The sequence below is a fragment of the Polypterus senegalus genome, chromosome 17 (genome assembly GCF_016835505.1).
Source record: "Polypterus senegalus isolate Bchr_013 chromosome 17, ASM1683550v1, whole genome shotgun sequence".
Classification (NCBI taxonomy): Eukaryota; Metazoa; Chordata; class Cladistia; order Polypteriformes; family Polypteridae; genus Polypterus; species Polypterus senegalus.
In genome coordinates this window covers 75,124,864-75,145,446 of record NC_053170.1, presented here as the reverse complement: position 1 = coordinate 75,145,446, position 20,583 = coordinate 75,124,864, and the positions used below count along the sequence as shown (strand labels likewise).

General features: G+C 37.5%; 2 protein-coding genes across 5 annotated transcripts in view; one reads left to right on the top strand and one right to left on the bottom strand.

Moving 5' to 3' along the window:
• kiaa1522 (KIAA1522 ortholog) overlaps positions 1-11,258 on the top strand; it is a 148,937-nt gene extending 137,679 nt beyond the window's left edge. For all 4 annotated transcript variants that reach the window (XM_039739525.1, XM_039739524.1, XM_039739526.1 and 1 more), the window contains one exon: positions 9,194-11,258. In XM_039739525.1, coding sequence (XP_039595459.1) covers positions 9,194-9,234 — 41 coding nt within the window. In that variant the 3' untranslated portion in view covers positions 9,235-11,258. The remainder of the gene's footprint in view (positions 1-9,193) is intronic.
• Positions 11,259-11,579: 321 nt separating this feature from the next.
• The window catches only part of yars1 (tyrosyl-tRNA synthetase 1), a 33,691-nt gene continuing 24,687 nt past the window's right edge, over positions 11,580-20,583 (bottom strand). The window contains exons 9-14 of the mRNA XM_039739528.1: positions 15,768-15,853; positions 14,861-14,996; positions 14,583-14,680; positions 14,094-14,287; positions 12,467-12,608; positions 11,580-12,138 (exon numbers count right to left, since the gene is read on the bottom strand). Coding sequence (XP_039595462.1) covers positions 12,028-12,138; positions 12,467-12,608; positions 14,094-14,287; positions 14,583-14,680; positions 14,861-14,996; positions 15,768-15,853 — 767 coding nt within the window. The 3' untranslated portion in view covers positions 11,580-12,027. The remainder of the gene's footprint in view (positions 12,139-12,466; positions 12,609-14,093; positions 14,288-14,582; positions 14,681-14,860; positions 14,997-15,767; positions 15,854-20,583) is intronic.

The window sequence follows — 20,583 nt, the reverse complement described above, 5'->3', positions numbered from 1 at the left end:
TTATATTATTAATGCAAGGATCCATTGTCAATGAAACAGTAGATGGACTACACTGAGCCATCAGTTCAGTCTGTGCAGTTGTATGATGGGTAGCAGTCATTGTCAAAGACCTAGCATAAAATACTTGTGATAAGCATAAAAGATGAAAAAGAATGTTTTGTCATGGAAAGGCTTTTAGGGAACACCAATTAAAATATAAATCCACTTTATCAAATACACAGATTCTTCTTAATCTGGACTCACAGTATAATGTTTAATTCTCTGTCACTACTTTAGTTTGCCTATTTTTAACACTTACAAACCTTTGGGGGTATAAAGTTCACAGTTGCAATGCACTTGTACCCAGGATTATGGTCCTTTTCCTCTACATGTCCCCCAGGTATGACTTACCATCAAGCTTCCTATTGTCCTCACCCAGATTGGCTTAGCTGAGAAAGGACTATGTCTCTCAGCTCCCAGTGGTTAAAACAGAGCTAATATACAGGCAGGAAAGGGGGCCTTAATGCATTTTAATCTTTAAGCATTATTCTTATAGATGGTTTGATAAGCAAAAATAAAATAATGTGTGAATGCTATACAACCTAGTACTGCTAGTCAATTAGTCTTTCTAGGCAGCCCATTTCTTGCATTGCTTGAAGTGTCAACAATAACTTGGAGCATTCTTGGATTCACCTGCCCCTCCTCCTTTCTTCTCTCGCCCTTTTTTCATTCTCTCTCATCTGATCAGTTAAATGCACTGATTTTATAAAGCTCTTTGCCATTATCCAGTTCATCAAACGTAAATCATGTTTCCAGCTTTTACTCATGCTTCTGACATCATAAATAGGAGCCAACAGGTCTACATGCTTGTATAATTTTTGAAATTAATTAATTAATTTAATATTATTTGTGCATCATGGTAGCAATTCTGCATTATACATTTGATTTAAACTAGTTCTTATCTCATATCAAGAAAAACATGCATAGCCAAGCAATACCATAGACTTACAATAAAGCAGAGCTTATTAAGCTTCCTACTTCAACTTCTTCTTCTTTCGGCTGCTCCCGTTAGGGGTTCCCACAGCACATCATCTTTTTCCATATCTTCCTGTCCTCTGCATCTTATTCTGTTACACACATCACCTGCATGTCCTCTCTCACCACATCCATAAACCTCCTCTTAAGCCTTCCTCTTTCCCTCTTACTTGGCAGGTCTATCCTTAACATCCTTTTCCCAATATACTCAGCATCTCTCCTCTGCACATGTCCAAACCAACACAATCTCGCCTCTCTGACTTTGTCTCCCAACCGTCCAACTTGAGCTGACCCTCTAATGACCTCATTTCTAATCCTATCCATCTTCATCACACCCAATGCAAATCTTAGCATCTTTAACTCTGCCACCTCCAGCTCTGTCTCCTGCTTTCTGGTCAGTGGCACCATCTCCAAACCAACAATATAGCTGATCTCACTACTGTCCTGTAGACCTTCCCTTTCACTCTTGCTGATAACCATCTGTCACAAATTACTCCTGACACTCCTCTTCACCCATTCCATCCTGCCTGAACTCTCTTTTTCACCTCTCTTCCACAATCCCCATTACTTTGTACTGTTGATCCCAAGTATTTAAACTCATCCACCTTCACCAACTGTACTCCCTGAGTCCTCACCATTCCACTGACCTCCCTCTCATTTACACACATGTTTTCTGTCTTGTTCCTACTGACCTTCATTCCTCTCCACTCCAGAGCATATCTCCACCTCTCCAGGGTTTCCTCAACCTGCTCCCTACTATCGCTACAGATCACAATGTCATCAGCAAACATCATAGTCACAGGCACTCCTGTCTAATCTCGTCTGTCAACCTGTCCATCACCATTGCAAATAAGAAAGGGCTCAGATCTAATCCCTGATGTAATCCCACCTCCACATTGAATGCATCCATCACTTCTACCACAGACCTCACCACTATCACACTTCCCTCGTACATATCCTTTACAACTCTTACGTACTTCTCTGCCACTCCTGACTTCCTCATACAATACCACAACTCCTCTTGAGGCACCTTGTCATATGCTTTCTCCAGGTCCATAAAGACACAATACAACTACTTCTGGTCTTCTCTATACTTCTCCATCAACATCCTTAGAGCAAACATTGCATCTGTGGTGCTCTTTCTTGGCATGAAACCATACTGCTGCTCACTAATCATCACCTCACTTCTTAACCTAACTTCCACTACTCTTTCCCATAACTTCATCCTGTGGCTCATCAATGTTATCCCCCCGTAGTTGCTACAGTCCTGCATATCCCCCTTATTCTAAAATATTGGCACCAGTACACTTCTTCTCCATTCCTCAGGCATCCTCTCACTTTCCAAGATTCCATTAAACAATCTGGTTAAAAACTGCACTGCCATCTCTCCTAAACACCTCCAGGCTTCCATAGCTATGTCATCTGGACCAACCGCCTTTCCATTTTTCATCCTCTTCATAGCTATAATTACTTCCTCCTTGATAATCCATTGCACTTCATGATTCACTATCTCCACATCACCCAACCTTCTCTCTCTCTCTCTCGTTCTCTTCATTCTTTAACCTCTCAAAGTACTCTTTCCATCTGCTCAACACACCCTCCTCGCTTGTAAGTATGCTTTCATCTTTATCCTTTATCACCCTAACCTGTCACTATCTTTCCCAGCTCTGTCTATCTGTCTAGCCAATCAGTACAGGTCCTTTTCTCTCTCCTTAGTGTCCAAGCTCTCATACAACTCATCATACGCCTTTTCTTTAGCCTTTGCCACCTTTCTCTTCACCTTGCACCTTATCTCCTTGTACTCTTGTCTACTTTCTGCATCTCTCTGACTATCCCACTTCTTCACCATCCTCTTCCTCTGTATACTCTCCTGTACTTCCCCATTCCACCACCAGGTTTCCTTTTCCTCCTTCCTCTGTCCAGATGTCATGCCAAGCACCCTTCTTGCTGTCAACCTTACTACATTTGCTGTAGTTGCCCAACTGTCTGGTAACTCTTCACTGCCACCCTGAGTGTGTGTCTCACCTTCTCCCTAAACTCAACTTTGCAGTCTTCCTTTTTCAACTTCCACCATTTGATCTTTGACTTTGCCCTCACTCTCTTCCTCTTCTTGATCTCCAGCGACATTCTACAGACCACCATCCTATGCTGCTTAACTACACTTTCCCCTGCCACCACTTTGTAGTCTTCAATTTCCTTCAGATTGACTCTTCTGCATAGGATGAAATCCACCTGTGTGCATCTTTTACCACTCTTGCATGTCACCCTATGTTCCTCCCTCTTCTTAAAATATGTATTCACCACAGCCATGTCCATCCTTTTGGAAAAATCCACAAAAATCTTCTTTCTCATCCATCGTACACCCAACTTGCAGGGCATATGCACTAACAACATTCATCATCACACCTCCAATTTCCAGCTTCATAAGCATTACTCTGTCTGACACTCTTTTCACCTCCAGAACACTCTTGATATACTGGTCCTTCAGAATAACCCCTACCCCATTTCTCCTCCCATCCACACCATGATAGAACAATTTGAATCCACCTCCAATACACCTGGCCTTAATCTCCTTCCATTTAGTCTCTTGTACACACAATATATCAACCTTCCTTCTCTCCATCATATCTGCTAACTCTCTCTCCTTACCAGTCATACTGCCAACATTAAAAGTTCCTACCCTCAGTTCTACTCTCTTTACCTTCCTCCTCTCCTCCTGCCTCCGGACATGTCTCCCCCCTCTTCTTCTCCTTCTTCAACCAACGTCCTACCTAAACTAATAATCAAAATATGAATGCAATTCTTAAGCAAACACAAAAGCATTAACAGGCAAGGCAAAATGTTCAGTAGCTAAGTAACAACCTGTTTTAGCGTAATAGTCTGTTTCAGGACAATGAAGGTCTACTTTTTAAATGTTACTAGAAAAGTTATGCTCATTCAAGGAAAACATTTTACTCCTTACTCCAAAAGAAGTTAAGCTTCTTCATTGTTACATACTGATTAACATGACTATAAAACAGCATTCAAAATTGTTAGGGAAACTAAGTCATAAAATCAGAGCATTTATAAAAGAGCCCCCATTCCACCAACAATTGCACCTGGCAAAAACTCTGCTTATGTGAAAGCCTAAACAATAATTAGACAGATAATTACAGGTAACTATTGTACTAATGAATAATACCTACTGTAAGATGATATTCATATGTGGCATATGGGCACCTTATGAGGAAGAGTTTGTCACAAAGGGCTCAAAATCTGCAAATGTGGGATGATGGAAGCCTTACTCTTCTGAAGTCACATGCCTTCTGTCTCCAGATATAGTAATGAGTATTGCTCTTATCTCTAACTTACATCATACAGGTAGAGAAACCAGGCAGACATAAATATAGAATGTTGGCATTTCCATCATACAGAATGTTGTAGTACAGGCTTTGATTAATTGCATGCTTTTACAAAAGGGGGCTGAATGACCCTGAATTGGATTAAGCGATTTTGAGCATATATACATATAATTTTAATTCAGCACTGTTTTACCTGACTAAAACTGTTAATTAATGGATTTGATAAAGAGGCATTATTTGGCTTGACCGATAAATACATATGAGTACATTCAGCATATGAATGAGTGAAAGTTAACTTCACTGGTCAGATTTACTTCATTCAACAAAGTGATGGTGGTGGTTTTATGGCTATAAATTTGCATCATACAACCTAAATATGATTTCAATATGAATTACCGCAGTATGATGACTACGTCTTCCCCTCGAAACCCACAGGCATATCACAGTCCCAAGCACACAAGTAACAAAGTACAAAAGCACTTTTCTCTTCCTCTCGGCCCTCCCAGGCAACCTTGTCTTCCTCCACCGGACTATGGCCGCTGAGTGCTGGTTGCTGGCTCCTTTTATAGGTGACCCGGAAGTGCTCCAGGTGCTTGATCACCGAGTTCTGGCTGCACTTCCAGGTGTGATGAATATGCCCACATGGGCTCAGGAGTCCCAAACACAGCACCCCTGGCAGAGCCTGCAGGACCCAACGGGGTTGCACCCAACTCCAATTCCCAGGGAGCCCTGTGGGAAACCGAGGCACTGCTCCACCCCAGAGGGGTGGCCATCTAGCATCCAGGGGGAGGTATTGCATTGTCCAGGGCTGCTCCCCCGAATATGGTGTGCAGGGGTGTCTCGGCTGGGCATGGACGCCAGCCGCCTGCCACAATGCATAGCCAGGAGGTTTTTGACATCTACATAGTGCCTCCCATGCTGTACCCACTGGGGAACACAGCTTATTTTATTCCATGATGCTGTTTCTAACCAGTCTGATTACATTTACAATAAATTAGCCCTATATTATTAGACCCTACCGTGTTTTGAGGATGAGTTCAGAGAATACCCACAAGGTTTCTCATACTATCCTAGAGGTATCAGGTTCTCCATCCAGCTCTACAAGTTGCTCATAGGAAAAGCACCTGTTAAATTTAAGATTGACCCCGATACTATCTGCATTGTTCTCTTTAGTTCTATTCTGCCCTGACCCACCTTTCTCTAACTATGTGCACTGAAGCCTGCAGAATATCTGCACGATTTTTCTCCATTTCATTATTGCAATGCAGCCAACCACACCTTCAGCTTTAGTAACAATGCCATTAATGTACTGCATCAACTGGCTTCACTTAAACGTGGGTCTGCACAAAGCTTCAAGGAAGCCTGGAACTGAATGAGTTTTTATAATTGTTTTGGGTGAAAAAATATCATTTTCAGTTTTTAAAGAATATCTTTATATAAAGAATACACATTTCATACTGTTTCATTATAGAAGTTGTTCTATTCTTGTTTAGTCTTTCTTCTGTTAATAAAACATTTCTTTCAGCAGCATCCTAATTAATCCATTGTCTGAGTGATGTAAGTCTTAAACTTAAACACAATGTTAATTTATAAGTTGTGCCTTCCCAGAACACACTCACACAATTTATCCTGTGCATTCTTCATTTTCTCTGTTTTCATTGATTTTCCTTTATTTGAAATTCCCACTACAAACAGAAAAATGTAGAAGTGGAAACCTAGGTTTATATTGAGTTCTGTCTCTAATGTCTTTTTTTTTTTTGACCTGGACATTTTGGAGCAGCCACCACAATTATTCCTTATTTTCTTTACAAAACAAAACAAATAGTGATGTGCATGAAAATTAATTAGCTGCAAAACTCGAGTTTCATTTTGTAAACAATTTTGCAAAATAAATTGCATTTTATTTCCAGCAAAATTCACACCAATCAGAACAAGAAGAAAATCATTTAGTTCTTGTCTGGAAGCATTTTCATACTTTAATTCTGTTGTATGACATTTAATGAAAGATCTCTTGTGAAAATAAAATTTTAAAAATTACTGGACCTATGCATATCCTTAGCTAGGAAAACAAGTTTGCTAGTTAAAAGTGGGAGAAGTTTTACAACAGAGGTAATGCACACAGTGTTGTGTTTTGATGTGTCATTTTGTGGGAAATATGCAGCATGCCATATTTTAAAAAAATGTACCACAATTCTCCACAGTGATGTGAATGAGAGGCAGAAACCGAATAGATTTTACTGGTTTGGTACATATTACATGTGTTAGACAGCTGCAGAAAATAACACCAGTAAATACAGAAGTGTAGATGAGACTTTAGGCAGCAGTATTCCTTGTTTTCTCCAGAAAAAAAATAAAGCTTTAAAACCCCAAAATACTTTAGAGAGTGAAAATGCCTGCAAAACTGTATGCAATTCGAAACTTGCCTATTCCACTCATCACTAGAAGCAAACAATTCTTCTACATTTAACTTTCTGTAATGAGATTATTACACTGACTGACCACATTATTAACATTTAAAGGAAGATATCCTAAATAAATAACAGCAGTGACAATAAGCTGTGACAATCAGTGACAAGTTTGTTTTGTTTTTGTTTTTTTTTGTAAATCTACAACTACTGTTAGAAGGGAATACTGAAAAAAACCCATTCATTGCAGTGCCATACTTACGAGCGAAGGTGCTGTGACTGCTGGTCATTGTGAGAATGAATCACCCCCAGACTTTCTAGTCAACTGCTGTACAGTACCTCTAAAACCAGTTGGTATTTGTTCATCTTTCTGCTTGCATGGTTTCCTCTTTCAAAACCATGATTACTTTGGATGGTTGATGGATGGCTGGAATTGGTAAAATTATTCTCTTTTGTTTTAGTCTGTCATTGCTTTTTTGTGCTTTTTCTTAATATCATCTAGTAGTAAAATGAGGTAAGTTAACTCATAGTGTAGCACAACTATTTTATTGGCACAACTTCTTTTACCCTTTTTTACTTATTCATTTTACTTCTAACTTTTTAGTGTTTTCTGTATCACAGAATAGCACACCCATTAAAAAAACATAGTAATAAGGAAAATAATGGTCCAAGTTTGCATACCTTTAGTTCTTACTAGTGTTTATTGCCCCCTTAAGCATTAATGATGGCATGCAGTCTTTTGTGATAGTTGTGGATGAGGCCCTTGATTCTCTCAGTTGGTAGAGATGCCTATTCTTCTTGGCAAAAAAAAACTCCAGGTCCTATAAATTCTTGGGTTGTCTTGTATGAACTGCACGTTTGAGATCTCCGCAAAGTGGCTCAATGAAATCGGGGTCAGGAGACTGTGATGGCCATTCCAGAACCTTCTTTTTTTCTATTGTAGCCATTAAAGGGTCAACTTGCACTTTTGTTTTGGATCATTGTCATGTTGGAAGATCCAAATGCATCCTATGCGCAGCTTCTGGACTAATGAATGCAAATTGTCCTCCAATATTTTCCAATAACATACTACATTCACCTTGCCATCAATTTTCAATAAGTTACCTGTGCCGCTGTTGCTTACATCCCCCCAGGCCAGAAATCCACCTCCATGTTTCACAGGAGGGTGTACTTTTTTTCATGGGTCTTGCATTTATGGTTGTGACCAACCATAAGTTAAATTTTGGTATCATCAGTCCAAAGGTTTTGAGGCTTGTCTAGATGATGTTTCACATATTGTAAGTGGGCTGTTTTGTGAGGTTGGCACAGTAATGGCTTTTTTCTTGCAATTCGATCATGCAGCCCATTTTTGTTCAAGTACCTCCTTACTGTGCATCTTGAAACAGCAATACCACTTGTTTGCAGAAATGCCTCTATTTCAGCTGAAGTGGATTGTGAGTTTTTCTTGGCATCTCAACAAATGATCCTGGCAGTTGTAGCTGAAATCTCGGTAGATCTACCTGACCCTGGCTTGGTAACAACATAATCCCTAACTTTCTATTTTTATATCAGAGTTTGAACACTACTCACAGGCATTTTCAGATCTCTAGATATCTTTATATATCCTTTTCCTGATTTATACAAATCAACAACCTTTTTTCACAGGTCCCTTGACAGTTCTTTTGCTTTCCTTCTTGCTTGGTATCCAGCAAAGTCAGTGCAGCTCTACGTGAATTTAAACTGACTATTTATACACAGACACATTAAAATCCAAGAGGTTACAGGTGTGGACACTCTCCCTTATGAGCCTGTTTGTGTCAACTTGTGTGTATATTATCAGCCCCGACATTCAAGGGTATGTAAACTTTTGATCAAGCCTATTTGGGTGATTTCAGGTATCATTTTGTTTTAAAAAAGGGCACACACAATAATGTGATAATAAATTGCCTCACCTGAGCACACTCCCAATTAAAAGGAAAGCTTTCTACATGATTACTTCCATCCATCCATCTATCTATCCATACATCCATCCATTATCCAACCCCCTATATCCTAACTACAGGGTCACGGGGGTCTGCTGGAGCCAATCCCAGCCAACACAGGGCACAAGGCAGGAAACAAACCCCGGGCAGGACGCCAGCCCACCGCATGCGTGATAACTTATCTTTTCCAAACAATGGCCCATATTTCACAAATCTTGCCAGGGTATGAAAACTTATGAGCACAACTGTATTTTGCAAGCTTGACTTGCAGGAGGCTCCTCTCACTATCAGTCTCCTAACATCAGCAAGTGGGAAACATCTCTTTCATGTCTCATGCCTTGTTTTCTTATTGCATCCAATTAAAATGATCTAGCTGGTTGGAAAAAAATGTGCCCTGTGACTGTTCCCTTTTTATATGTTGCCAAGTCGAACTGATTAGTGTTTATGCTTCTTTCTTTCTTATTTCCAACAGGTAATCAGAAAATTGGAACTGCTGAAACTCCAACCCCATGAAAGATGCAAATTTTCTTTTCTGAGCAACCAAAAATTCAGGACTTCTCTCAGGGACCCAAGCAGGTCAGAGGTCAAAATGAGAGACTAGCAGGAAATATAAACTACAAGAACTGACAATTGTAAAAGATTATAAGCCTTAGCCTCACAATGGCCTTCATATTTATGCAAAAAAAACTGGTGTTGGTCTTTATTGTTTGTTAATATCTTTATTTGGAAATATTGTTTTAAAAGAGGAAGTGGCATAATGCCGCTGCCTAAGAGGTCCAGTGTCTTGGGTTTTAACCCACTCCCCTTTGTTGTCTTTGTGGAGTTTGCACATTCTCCCCATATCCTTTTTTGTTTTCGTCCCACATGCCCAGGTTATGGTAATTAAGGAGTCCAAATTAGCTCAGTGAGTGTGTGTCTGTGTGTTTGTGTGTACCTAGCAATGGACTAGATCACAGTTTTTTCCTATCTTGTGCCCACTGCTGCTGGATAGACACCAGTCTGAATCCTTAATTGGATTTAGTCAACTTTGAGAATGTATGTGTGTGAATTGTATTTCTATGTGTCGCTCAATGTTAACCCACAGAATCGCTCGGAAAGATAAAAGACACTGAGATCAGGTGGTGGTTTGGCCAGCAAAAGATGCTGTTTCAAAAAAAAAAAAAAAAATCTTGTATTTTGAACAAGAGGTCAGGGTCCAAGCTGATTGTCTCATAACGACAAGCTTGCAACTCTATTTTTTATAAAAATAATTATGATAAAAATTTTAAAATGCAGATGCACTATTCCTGTGAGGGGTGCACATTAGTGATGAAAATATTATGAATCCCCTTTTGCAGATTTTCTTATTTTCTACTGTATTAATTAGATAGGTGCTTCAAGCTCAATCAATGTATATTCAGGTCAAATTCAAATTTATTTTTAGTAGAGCACTATTCGCTAAACTTTTTTCTCAAAGCGCTTTTATAAAATAAAAGACAATTTTAAAACACTATGATTTTCAAAGAGCTTCAGATTTTTTTCTTATTTTGATTTTTTCTTTGTTTTTAAGATATTTATAGCACAGATGGAAAAATATTGCTGTGTTAAACAGATATTACAATACTAAACCAAAAACTATCCTTTAATCTGTAAAGGCGAGCTTAAATGATAATGCACTTTTTTTGTTGTTCCTTAAATTGTTACATGTTTGCTTATTACTGATACCATCAAGCTGCTCATAAGACTTTCAGTATTGTCCTTCAAAGTTGTGCACACTAGGGACAGCTCAGAATGTGCTGGTATTGCCCACTGCTCCTCAGGCATTTTGTGTGCTAATTATTCTATGTGAACATCTAGCTTTTGCTGAAATTGTGTAATACTTTACTGGTAACGGCAACTCTTTGTATACCTATTTTTAGATACAGAACAAACACACAAAAACCTGAGGACCTCAGAGACTGCACATGTCATGTTACACAATAATACTGTCCCATTTTACATGCATGGTCTAAAGAAAGAATAAGTACGAGATGGCTTCTGTAGTGCTGAAAATTGTCCAGCTCTACAAACAGCTCCTCTTGCGTTCCACAGGGGAAGAAACTAGGAGCTGCTGTTTAAAATGAAACCGTAATCACAAAGGTTAAATCTATTATGAACTGGGAGTTATTAACAGTATTCCTGCAGAAAAGAAAAGTACATGCAATGCTACCTTATGTGCACATGTAGAATTAACACATCAGTAACACAAATGTCTTCAGAACTGAAAATTCTATATCATACAAAATAACCTTGACACTCTCAAACATATCCATATTAAATCTCAGTTTTGAACTCATCAGCTTCAATTTGGTTAACGCTCGGTGTCTTTCTTACCAATAAATTGTATTGACAGACTTTACTTACTTTCCTTCTCTTAATGCATTACAAACACATTTCAAATTTACCTGGATGGCTGGGATCTAAACCAGTAAAACTACTTTTGGTTGCAGAATTTGACATCTACTGTATAGCTGGTTATGTCTTTGTTACACAGTTAAAATAAATTCATTAAACTGAAATTTTCTGTTTTGATTTTTTATTTGTTTTTTTTTTTTTTAATTTTGACTAAAGGTATTGAACATGTTTAGGTATTGAATAAAGCATTAGAGCATTCCCAGAACTAAGCTCACTAGTTGGTCGATGTTATTCTCAAGACTAGTAGTGCTGAATTATACCAGCCTCCATCCCCAATCTCTACAACGATCTGCTAAGATGACAGCATTGTTGCCAGTTCCTGTACCCTTTTTCATGTTGCAGCACTGAAAACACCTTCAGATGCTCTACCTGGCTTAAATGTAATAAATGACAACATGTTTATATCACAGGCATGGAAGCAGACAATATGATCATTATAGCTTTAATTCAGATTAAAATTACAGATGAAGTTTTTAATTACAAGTCAGTAAAATTAAAGTCAATTACAGCATGATATGAGAGGGTTGTAATAGCAGATTCAAGCCCTGGTAATAACTGATTATATACACCCACATCTGTACTCTTGTAAGTGCCTTCCCTTTTAAAGCAGCACCCAGGGTTTTGAAGAGGCGTCTCTGCAGAGCACTGGTTTGAACTGAGGTAACATCAGCTGAAGTTGCATTCTAGCAGGAACAGCAGGTGATTCAGAGGACTCTTGACCCAATGCTGACTTTCTGTATGCTTTATTATTATCACCCAGAGTACTGAAGTTGGCTTAATGGACTGCAACAGTGATGACAACAAAACAACAAATATCCTTGAGATCTTTTCAAACAGGGATGTGAAAATGCAGCAGAAAGTTCAAAATTGTCTTTAACTAATGTTTCCTCCTTTCAGTGATTTGCAGGTGATCTGTCCAAGTTTTGTCATAATGTTTCTTTCTTTCCATTGAGCAATGCAACCATCTGAGATGTGGAAGTCAACCTGACATTGAAATAATAATAATAATAATTACTCATATTAATAATCTCATTCTACTTGTTCATCTTTGTTACCAAATTTCCAAAGTATATAGTGAAACACTTTATTTTGACACTATGCCAATATTATAAAGTCATGGCAACACCATCTCTGTATCAAATTCAGCTAAGGATTTTACCTTTTCCTTTACAGTAGCCATGGGGGACTGTAATATTTATATGCACAGCACACATGACTCTTTCTTCTAAACAAATATTACAAAATTTTATTATAGCATAATGCATGAAGACTGACTTTGCTGTATGCCCTGGACTTATTACTGCTAAAGTACCTGCAGCTTCTCAAAAACTTTCTTCTTTGGTTTTAATTCCTCATCTGGTTTGCCGTCCTCATACCCTTCAACAAACACATGGTCACCAGGAGCTGATCCCTCTGGTGGGTTAAGTGGTTCCACTTTCTTTCCATTCATATCTCTGTAGGCAAACAATAAAATGTGAAAAGGCAGGCATGAGCTTCAGTTTGTCGTTATCACTGTTCAGCTATTCATAACGCCTAGGAATCCATTTTGAAGTTGAGAGACAAACTCAGATGAATGATTTCTGATATTAGGTATAGATTCTATTTTAGTAATAAAACACTGGGGCCTCGAGGGTCTATAAAACATGCTTATGCTCAGAGATGTGCATAAGCTATTTCTTATGCAAATAATGGTTAATAGAAAGCTTTAAACCTGAAAATGGCTTAAAGTTATGGGAAGTTTCAATCATGCAGACCTTTTTTGTGTCTGTTATTTATTTACTTCATCTAGAAAACAGATATATTAAATATTTTGCAACAGGGACGAGTGTGGTGTGTGCTGCAGATTTGGAAAATACTGGAAACAACATATTTAAGTTAAAATAACCTCTATTAAGCTAAATGTGAAGGGGTGAACAAACCTGTAATTGAAGAGTATTTCTCTATCTGTTGAGGACTGGTGACATTCAAGTGAAAGTTGGTTTAGGTAGGAAAGATTATAGTATTTGTTGAACACCCACTTATCCAGGGCCGGAGGCAGCTGGAGCCTGTCCTACAAAAGGATGAGGGCAGGAACAATCTCTGGACAGGGTTCAGCCCATCACAGACATGCACACACAGGTAGGCAATTTAACATTGCCAATTCACCTAACCCGTGTTTGAACCATGGGAGGAAACTGGAGTAAACCCACGTGAACCCACATGAAAACTGCACTCAAGGAGCACAAGGGGCATGACTCCTAGACTTCTTACTACAAGGCAGCAGTGGTACCACAGCAACACCATGAACCTAATCTGTCGATTATTAACATATTTACATTCATTTTGGCATTTAATACTGGGGGGGGACCCTTTGAGACTTGTTTTAGTGTAGTGCATCCATTTTTTGAGGGTCAGCCCCCTGGCCACTCCTTAAAACTCTGCCAAATGTTAAGTATCACCTCAAGTTCACATTCACTAAGTTTTCTGTGTTCTCCCATGGTTTGAAAATAAAGACCAATTTTATATGGTGATTAGGTCATTAACATTCAAAAAGGGACATTTTTTTTAAGCCATACGTGATTATTGGTGGGAGGTGATGAGGAGTGTGCATACATAGAATTTTGTTTTAATGCATACATTTTTGTCTTTCTAGCATAAGTAAAATTATAGTATGGAATGTAAGCAAGGTTTTATCATGTCATTTTTTAAATGTCATTTCTCAATGTAGCTTCCAACCTTCTCAATGCACTTGCGCCAAAACCTTTTATTCTGCTGGAATCCAGGCACTTCCAGGCAGGTGGGGCAAGTGCATTGAGAAGGGTGGAGACAACATTGAGAAATGACATGAGATCAGTTTTGTTAAGGTCCATTCCATTTTCTAACTTTAGCTTGACTCTCCCTCATACAAACAGCACAGTGCTGGGTTAATTCAAGTATAATGTGTAGCAGAGAGTACTTACTTGGATGCACACAACAACATGGCCTGGGATTCTATGCCCCTCATCTTCTGAGGCTTTAGGTTACAGAGCAATACCACCAGTCTGTCCTGAAGGTCTTCTGCTGAGATGTAATCCACCAGCCCACTGACTACCGTTCGAGGTTCTGGTTCCCCAACATCAATCTTCTCCACAAATAAACTGTTAGCATCAGGATGCTACCAAAGCAAGGAACAAGCTGAGCCTTTTATACTAGCAAGGAGAAGTTTTCAAAGGTTTTAGCATTTTAAACTGGTTTAACAACTAACTAACTAAAAGCTATGTTTGTAATCTTAGCTTCTAATTAACTTTGTGGTAGTAGAAATTTGTAAGACTGTAAAGCACAGAAGCCGATATGAAATTGACTATATACTTAATTGGTATGGGTTCTGTTTTTATGCTACTGTTCTAAATGCAAGCAAACCTAAGCTGACATTGATAAACCAAGGAATATAAAAAATATATTTATCATACCTTTTCAACACTGATCACTTTACCAATACGAATATCCAGCCTTGAAGGAACAATATCATCATTGTCTGCTGTTTTAGGATTTCCTTTTGGTGCAGCTTCTGAAATGGTAAACAGCACATGCCCTTACTGTGCTAAGAGACAGGTGTGATTATAAGCAAACCACTTAATATTCAGTTTTTCACTGGCTTTAAAAGCCAAGTTCTATGTTATCCTCAGGCACCAGTGGTTCAAAATAATCATGTTAAGAGCAAAGGCCACAGACAAGTCACATGACTTACTCTGTTTTACAAGGTCAGGGTAGGCAGACTCAGTAAGTTTGATCAGCTCAGGATTTTCAAACTTCTTCCTGATTGGATCCAGCAGCTTATTCAGTGAAACCTCCACAGATGATTTTAGATCTCCTGGGTGCACTTGCTGAGAATTCAGGAGACAACAGAGAAGAATAAACATCACCATCAATACCACAATTGATTTATCTTATAGCCACAAATCAGTGACTCCCTCATAACCCTTACATGTAAGAACTTCCCAGGTTCTTTTAAACGTATCTGTAGTTTCAGTCATTTGTGACTGGTGTACTACAAGAGATGGCAGCACATTGGTGCTACAGTATAACTTGGCAGGCTCAGAAAGCAAGAGAGAATTCCACCTTATACATGATTCCATTCCATTAGAATGGCAGAAATACAATATACTGTTTTTGGGGAGAAAAATCCAAGTCACTCCTCTTTTTAAAAATATGGAGATGAAACATCGTTTTTGTTTATGTAATGTTAAAAAGCCAAGAGTTATCAGCTTTTAATATGCAGCATTGTATAGCGTCCCCTCTATATTTTTTGTCTGAACGTCAGTCAGGCAAAGGTAATCAAATAAGCATGTGAAAAAAGCAACAAGCACCATCTATGGCTTCAGCTTGACTTAATCAGAGATATTCCTTTACCACTGCTCTTAACTTTTACCAGCTGCCAATCTCAGTTTTGATACTACACTGCATCTGTTCACCTCTATAATTATTTCAGTCTCTGGCATTGTTAATGTGGTTGGCTGTTAGTGACTGAAGCAACTGTCTTTTAAGGGACCTTGACCCACTTTTGAAAAAAAAATGCCTCTTTTTGTATGTATCTATCCTAACAAACCTTAAGTTATCTTTACCATCAAGCATGTCAGAAGAAATAATAAAAGCACCTGTTCTGCAAAGTCCTTCTCTAATTCTTCAAAAACTGTGTATGTCTTGTCTCCCCCAAACTTGGGATCCCTTCGAATGACAAATTCTGGAAAAATAAATAAATACAAAATAAATTAATATCTCACATTTTTTATTTTTCCAAGAATTCTTAAAATAAGAGGACATGTAACAGAATGAATTTGTTTTTAATGTAGAATACAAATCTTGACAATAGCCTGGATTTTTTTAGTGACTCCGTGACCCTGTGTTGGGATATAGCAGGTTGGATAATGACTCTGAGAACTTAAGCTATCATCAAAATGTGGTCACTGTACCCCTGTACGTCCATGATCACTTTCTTCAGTGGAGTGTGAGGATGGCAAGTCTTCATGCAGAAGACCAATCTGTGAAATTTGGATTTATGAGATAGTGCTAATTAGGTAGCATATTGATGATGAAGTGATCACCTCTTAATGGGTTTGGGGAGTTACTAAAAAAAAAATAAGAAAAGGCAAAACATGGTAATGGAGAAAAAAGGTGATAAAAGTCATTAGGCTTCTAATCGTGGCCTTGTTGGTCCCTGTGAGTCTACGTAAGCAAACATAGAATCAACAATAGATAAGCCAGTGTGACTAAATGTGCTCTGTGATACACTCTGTTCCTGTATGTAGTAAATGCTGTTGGAATGTTATTGGGTGACCCCAAACCGCTACACGCTGTTTTAGAAGTGGATGAAGTGTTTGGAAAATAATTAAGGCTGATGGCAACATTATAAAAAATAGTACATTTTATTTATATAGCACTTTTGCCATTTTCAATGTACTTCACAAATATACCAAAAGCATTAAACGTCACACACGTTCACAATGTTACCAAAAAATGCAATACTTTTATAAAATAATGCTGTTCTTTTTTATTAATGTTGGCAATAAGCTTTGGAAGCAACACATATATGGGTATTTTGACTTCAATACGACAAGTATTGTGCTACATCTCTCTAAAAAGTATTCTGACTACATAATGCACGTTACTCTTAATGCATTACCTCCAACACTGAATATGATATATTAAGGCAAGAAAGGCTTACCCCTACTAAATGTTCTAGATAGATATGCCAATTGCTTATTTTTATTCAGGTTGAAAACTACCCCACAAAATCTGCTTTGAGCTGAAATTTAATATTTAAACACATACAACAAAGATAATGTGCAAGAGCACATGACAGATGAAGGGAAAGACAGTTCTCAATGCAAAGCTTACATGCTTTAATGATCCTTCTTTAAAGAATTCCAGGCATTCACACTGGAAATTACTGTCATGTTCAATAGCGAGGTTAACAAAGAGTGGAAGTACTGCTACAATTGCTGAAATGCACTAAATCATCAGGGCCACAAAAAAATATACACAATATTGCTCAAGGAAGACTAAGATTATATAAACCCTTGTTTTCTGGGAGCAATTCCTGTAGCTTGAAAGCTAGCAACCAACAAATGTAGTTAGTCCAAATAACTGCTGACTAGCAAGCTCAGTATGTATTGGGAGAAAATAAGTGAGATCATTTTTTGAGACAGAAATGTAAAATGAAGTCTATTTTATCACAGTGATAAATACATTAGCATTGTATGAAATGCTACTTTTGAAAAGCTTTTGATAAGGAACTGCATGAGAGAGAAACAGACTGAAAGAAACAGGATGTCAAGGCACACTGCATAGATGGATGCAGATTGCCTTAAACACAAGAAACAACATTTATTGATTGACAAACTCACTATATGGGGGTCACATAGAGATTAGTCCTATGGTCGCTGCTCTTTTTAATCAGTAACAGAAGTAAGAATTACAAGTAAAGAGGTTGTTAGATGGCAAATGACAATAAACTAGGTGGACTGGTGAATACTCTTGGAAGCAAAACTCATAAAAGATAGTCCTGAACAGAAGTCAACACTAGGCAGGTTAACTTTACTGTAAATACATACATGGTTTTAGTCATGGGAAGCAAAAATATTAGATAAAATTTCAAAATGTAAAATCTGAAATGTAAAGCTATGCCATATGAGAAGGACTTAATAGTTGTAATGGACATTTCACTGTCCACTTTCAAATAGAGTTCAAAAGCAATGAGGAAGGCTAATAGGGTGTTGGGTTACAGCACTCTCTGTTTTGAGTAAAAATGATTAAGCTGTAAAACACCCTTGTGTATCTTCCATTGAAATGTTCTTTGCAGTTTTGGTCTCCGTGTTACAAGAATGACAGGTAGGAGCTAGAAAAAATATCCATAGATCAGCTAGTAGACTAATTTGTAGACTGGGATATTACCTACAAGAAAAGATTGGAGATGTTTCATATTTTTATTTTCCACAAATGGAAATTAAGTTCCTCAGCAAGAACATAAGGGCTTAGAAGGAAGCTGGTTAAGGATACACTTCACATAAATGTTACAAAGCATTTCTTTGGATACAGAAAAATCTTCTCTTTAGGGTATTTTAGGTGAATACAGAATGATGAGCCATACTCTTATACTAAATCACCATTCTTCCTTTTAATACAATTCATGTGTGCTACATTTTTACATCTCACTTTGATACTAGAATATGTTTACTCAAATCTGTCAAATAAACGTCCAACTCCTTCCATATAGCTGTCAATGCTGTGTTTTTACTCTAAGGCTCCATTTGTATATTTGATCATGTATTGTAATCTAATTTGCACTAGTGGACCACTGGGTAAGACAGCAATCCAACCACTGTTTTTCAAATCTTCATCCAATTATAAAGGCATTTTAATGTTGTTTTTAAAATAACTGCTGCCGACAGTTTATCAGAGGTCCATCAAGTGACGCTGAGGCAAACGCTACCTAAACAAGTCAGTTTTTCATCCACAATCACCCAATAATACTTCAATGAAATCAAATTAGTAAGACAGGATCAAATGGCAATAAAACTATTCTTACTTTTCCTCCAAGAACAGGAATCTCACTTGCTAATTAACTTTTAAAAGTACTGATAACAGATCTAAGATCACTGCTGTATAGGTAACTGGGTCTGTCATTTATTTTTTTGGAATTTAATATTTTTTTATTTTTAAACCTTACAATTTATTACATAGGTGTATAAGAAAAGACTTACAAACAATTGCAAGCTCCAGTCTGCAAGTATTACATCTTTAGTCTTACTGTATGATTTCCATTAAATATCCAAAAATTAACACTTTACAATTTTGTTTAATATTACTAATTATTTATTCCAGCTTCCAAATTAAACCTGAACTACATCATAAGCAAGAAAAATCATCTACACGTTTTTGTGCTTCAAAATTTAAAAAAGGAGGCTTAAGAGTGATTTTGCATTTTCAACTAAATAAATATCAGATAAGGCATATATTTGAATTTCACACAATTTTCATTTGCTATACTCCAGTCTGTTTTGGGATTTGTATGAAATGAAAAGGTTTTCCTGAACATGGCTCTCTTTGTAACACTTAGTCCATGAAAAATAAACTTATTTTATAACTGTTGGTTAAGTCATATGAACTACCATCTATATTGTATATATGGCTTCATTTAAATTTGAACATACCACATATATACAGCTTGTTTTACTGTATATAATGTATTGGTGAGACAGGAGTTGGACTGCTTGTTGCAGTTCTGGTCACCAAACTTACAATAGTAACATCAAAACACCAAAAAGTGTTCTACAAATTAAATAAATAATTTTTAAAATAGTTCCCAGCAATTGATAGTTCAAACAAATATATAATGAGGCAGAGAAAGGAATGTCTTGACCCAAAGATATTACTAATGTAATTAATAATACATTAATAGTACACTAATAGTACACTTCATGCTAGCAGATGTATTGAAATGGCGGACTCCAATCTGTCCTGGAGGTGGACTGAATTAGATTTTGTTCCTTTGTTTATTTTGTGGAGGATACAAGTTGTGTAGGTAGTCTAGTGTTAATTTACTACAGCAACTGGCATGTTCAAAATGAACAAACATAGCATATGTTTGTTCAGCATACATAAAAGCCAAGGTAAGTGTTAAAAAGTTGATAATGAAAATTGGCAGCTGCATTCTGATAAGACCAAACAATTTTCCTTTATTTTACTGGATCACTGAATGCAATACTTGGCACTGAATACAAAACTGGCACTTCTAAAACACTCCAGAATCATTTTAAGAAAAACTGCCTTGCGAGCTGAAACCAAAGATTAAAAATTTGCAGCATTAACCTACTGTTATTAACACCCAAAAAACTGCATCCATACAGCAGATTGCAACACACATCATCTTTTTCACAATGAAGAAACAATCAAAACAGATTTGGAGCTATAGGGACAGGGAGCATTATCAAGAAATAGTGCATTGAGAAGAGTGGAAGCTTTGGCAGAAGAATGCCTGTCCATTCTTTACTCTCCAGTTTAAATAAAGAAGACTTCATGTTGCTCAATATTTACTCATCTTGTAAAAGGACAAGCATAAAACAGTTGCCTGTGTTTTGATTGTTCCTCACATATGGGTGTGGCACTGCCAAATTATTCTCAAACATATACTGAGAAAATAAAATGACTTGGACATGGATAAAATCATGTCCGTCATAAATGACAACAATCCACCCATGGTTAAACACAACTACCTGGTAAGCTTCCTAGCCGCTATTAAACTTGCTCTAATGACATTTCATTGCATCATTCAAAAGTCAGTGTGGTGTGGGAAAATGAAAGACTCCATAGATTCAATAATAAAAATAATAAACTTAATCAGTGGGAACACCACTCTGTAACACTGCTACTTCAGAGCTCTTGTTAGAAGAAATATTGCAGATTGTTGCTGCA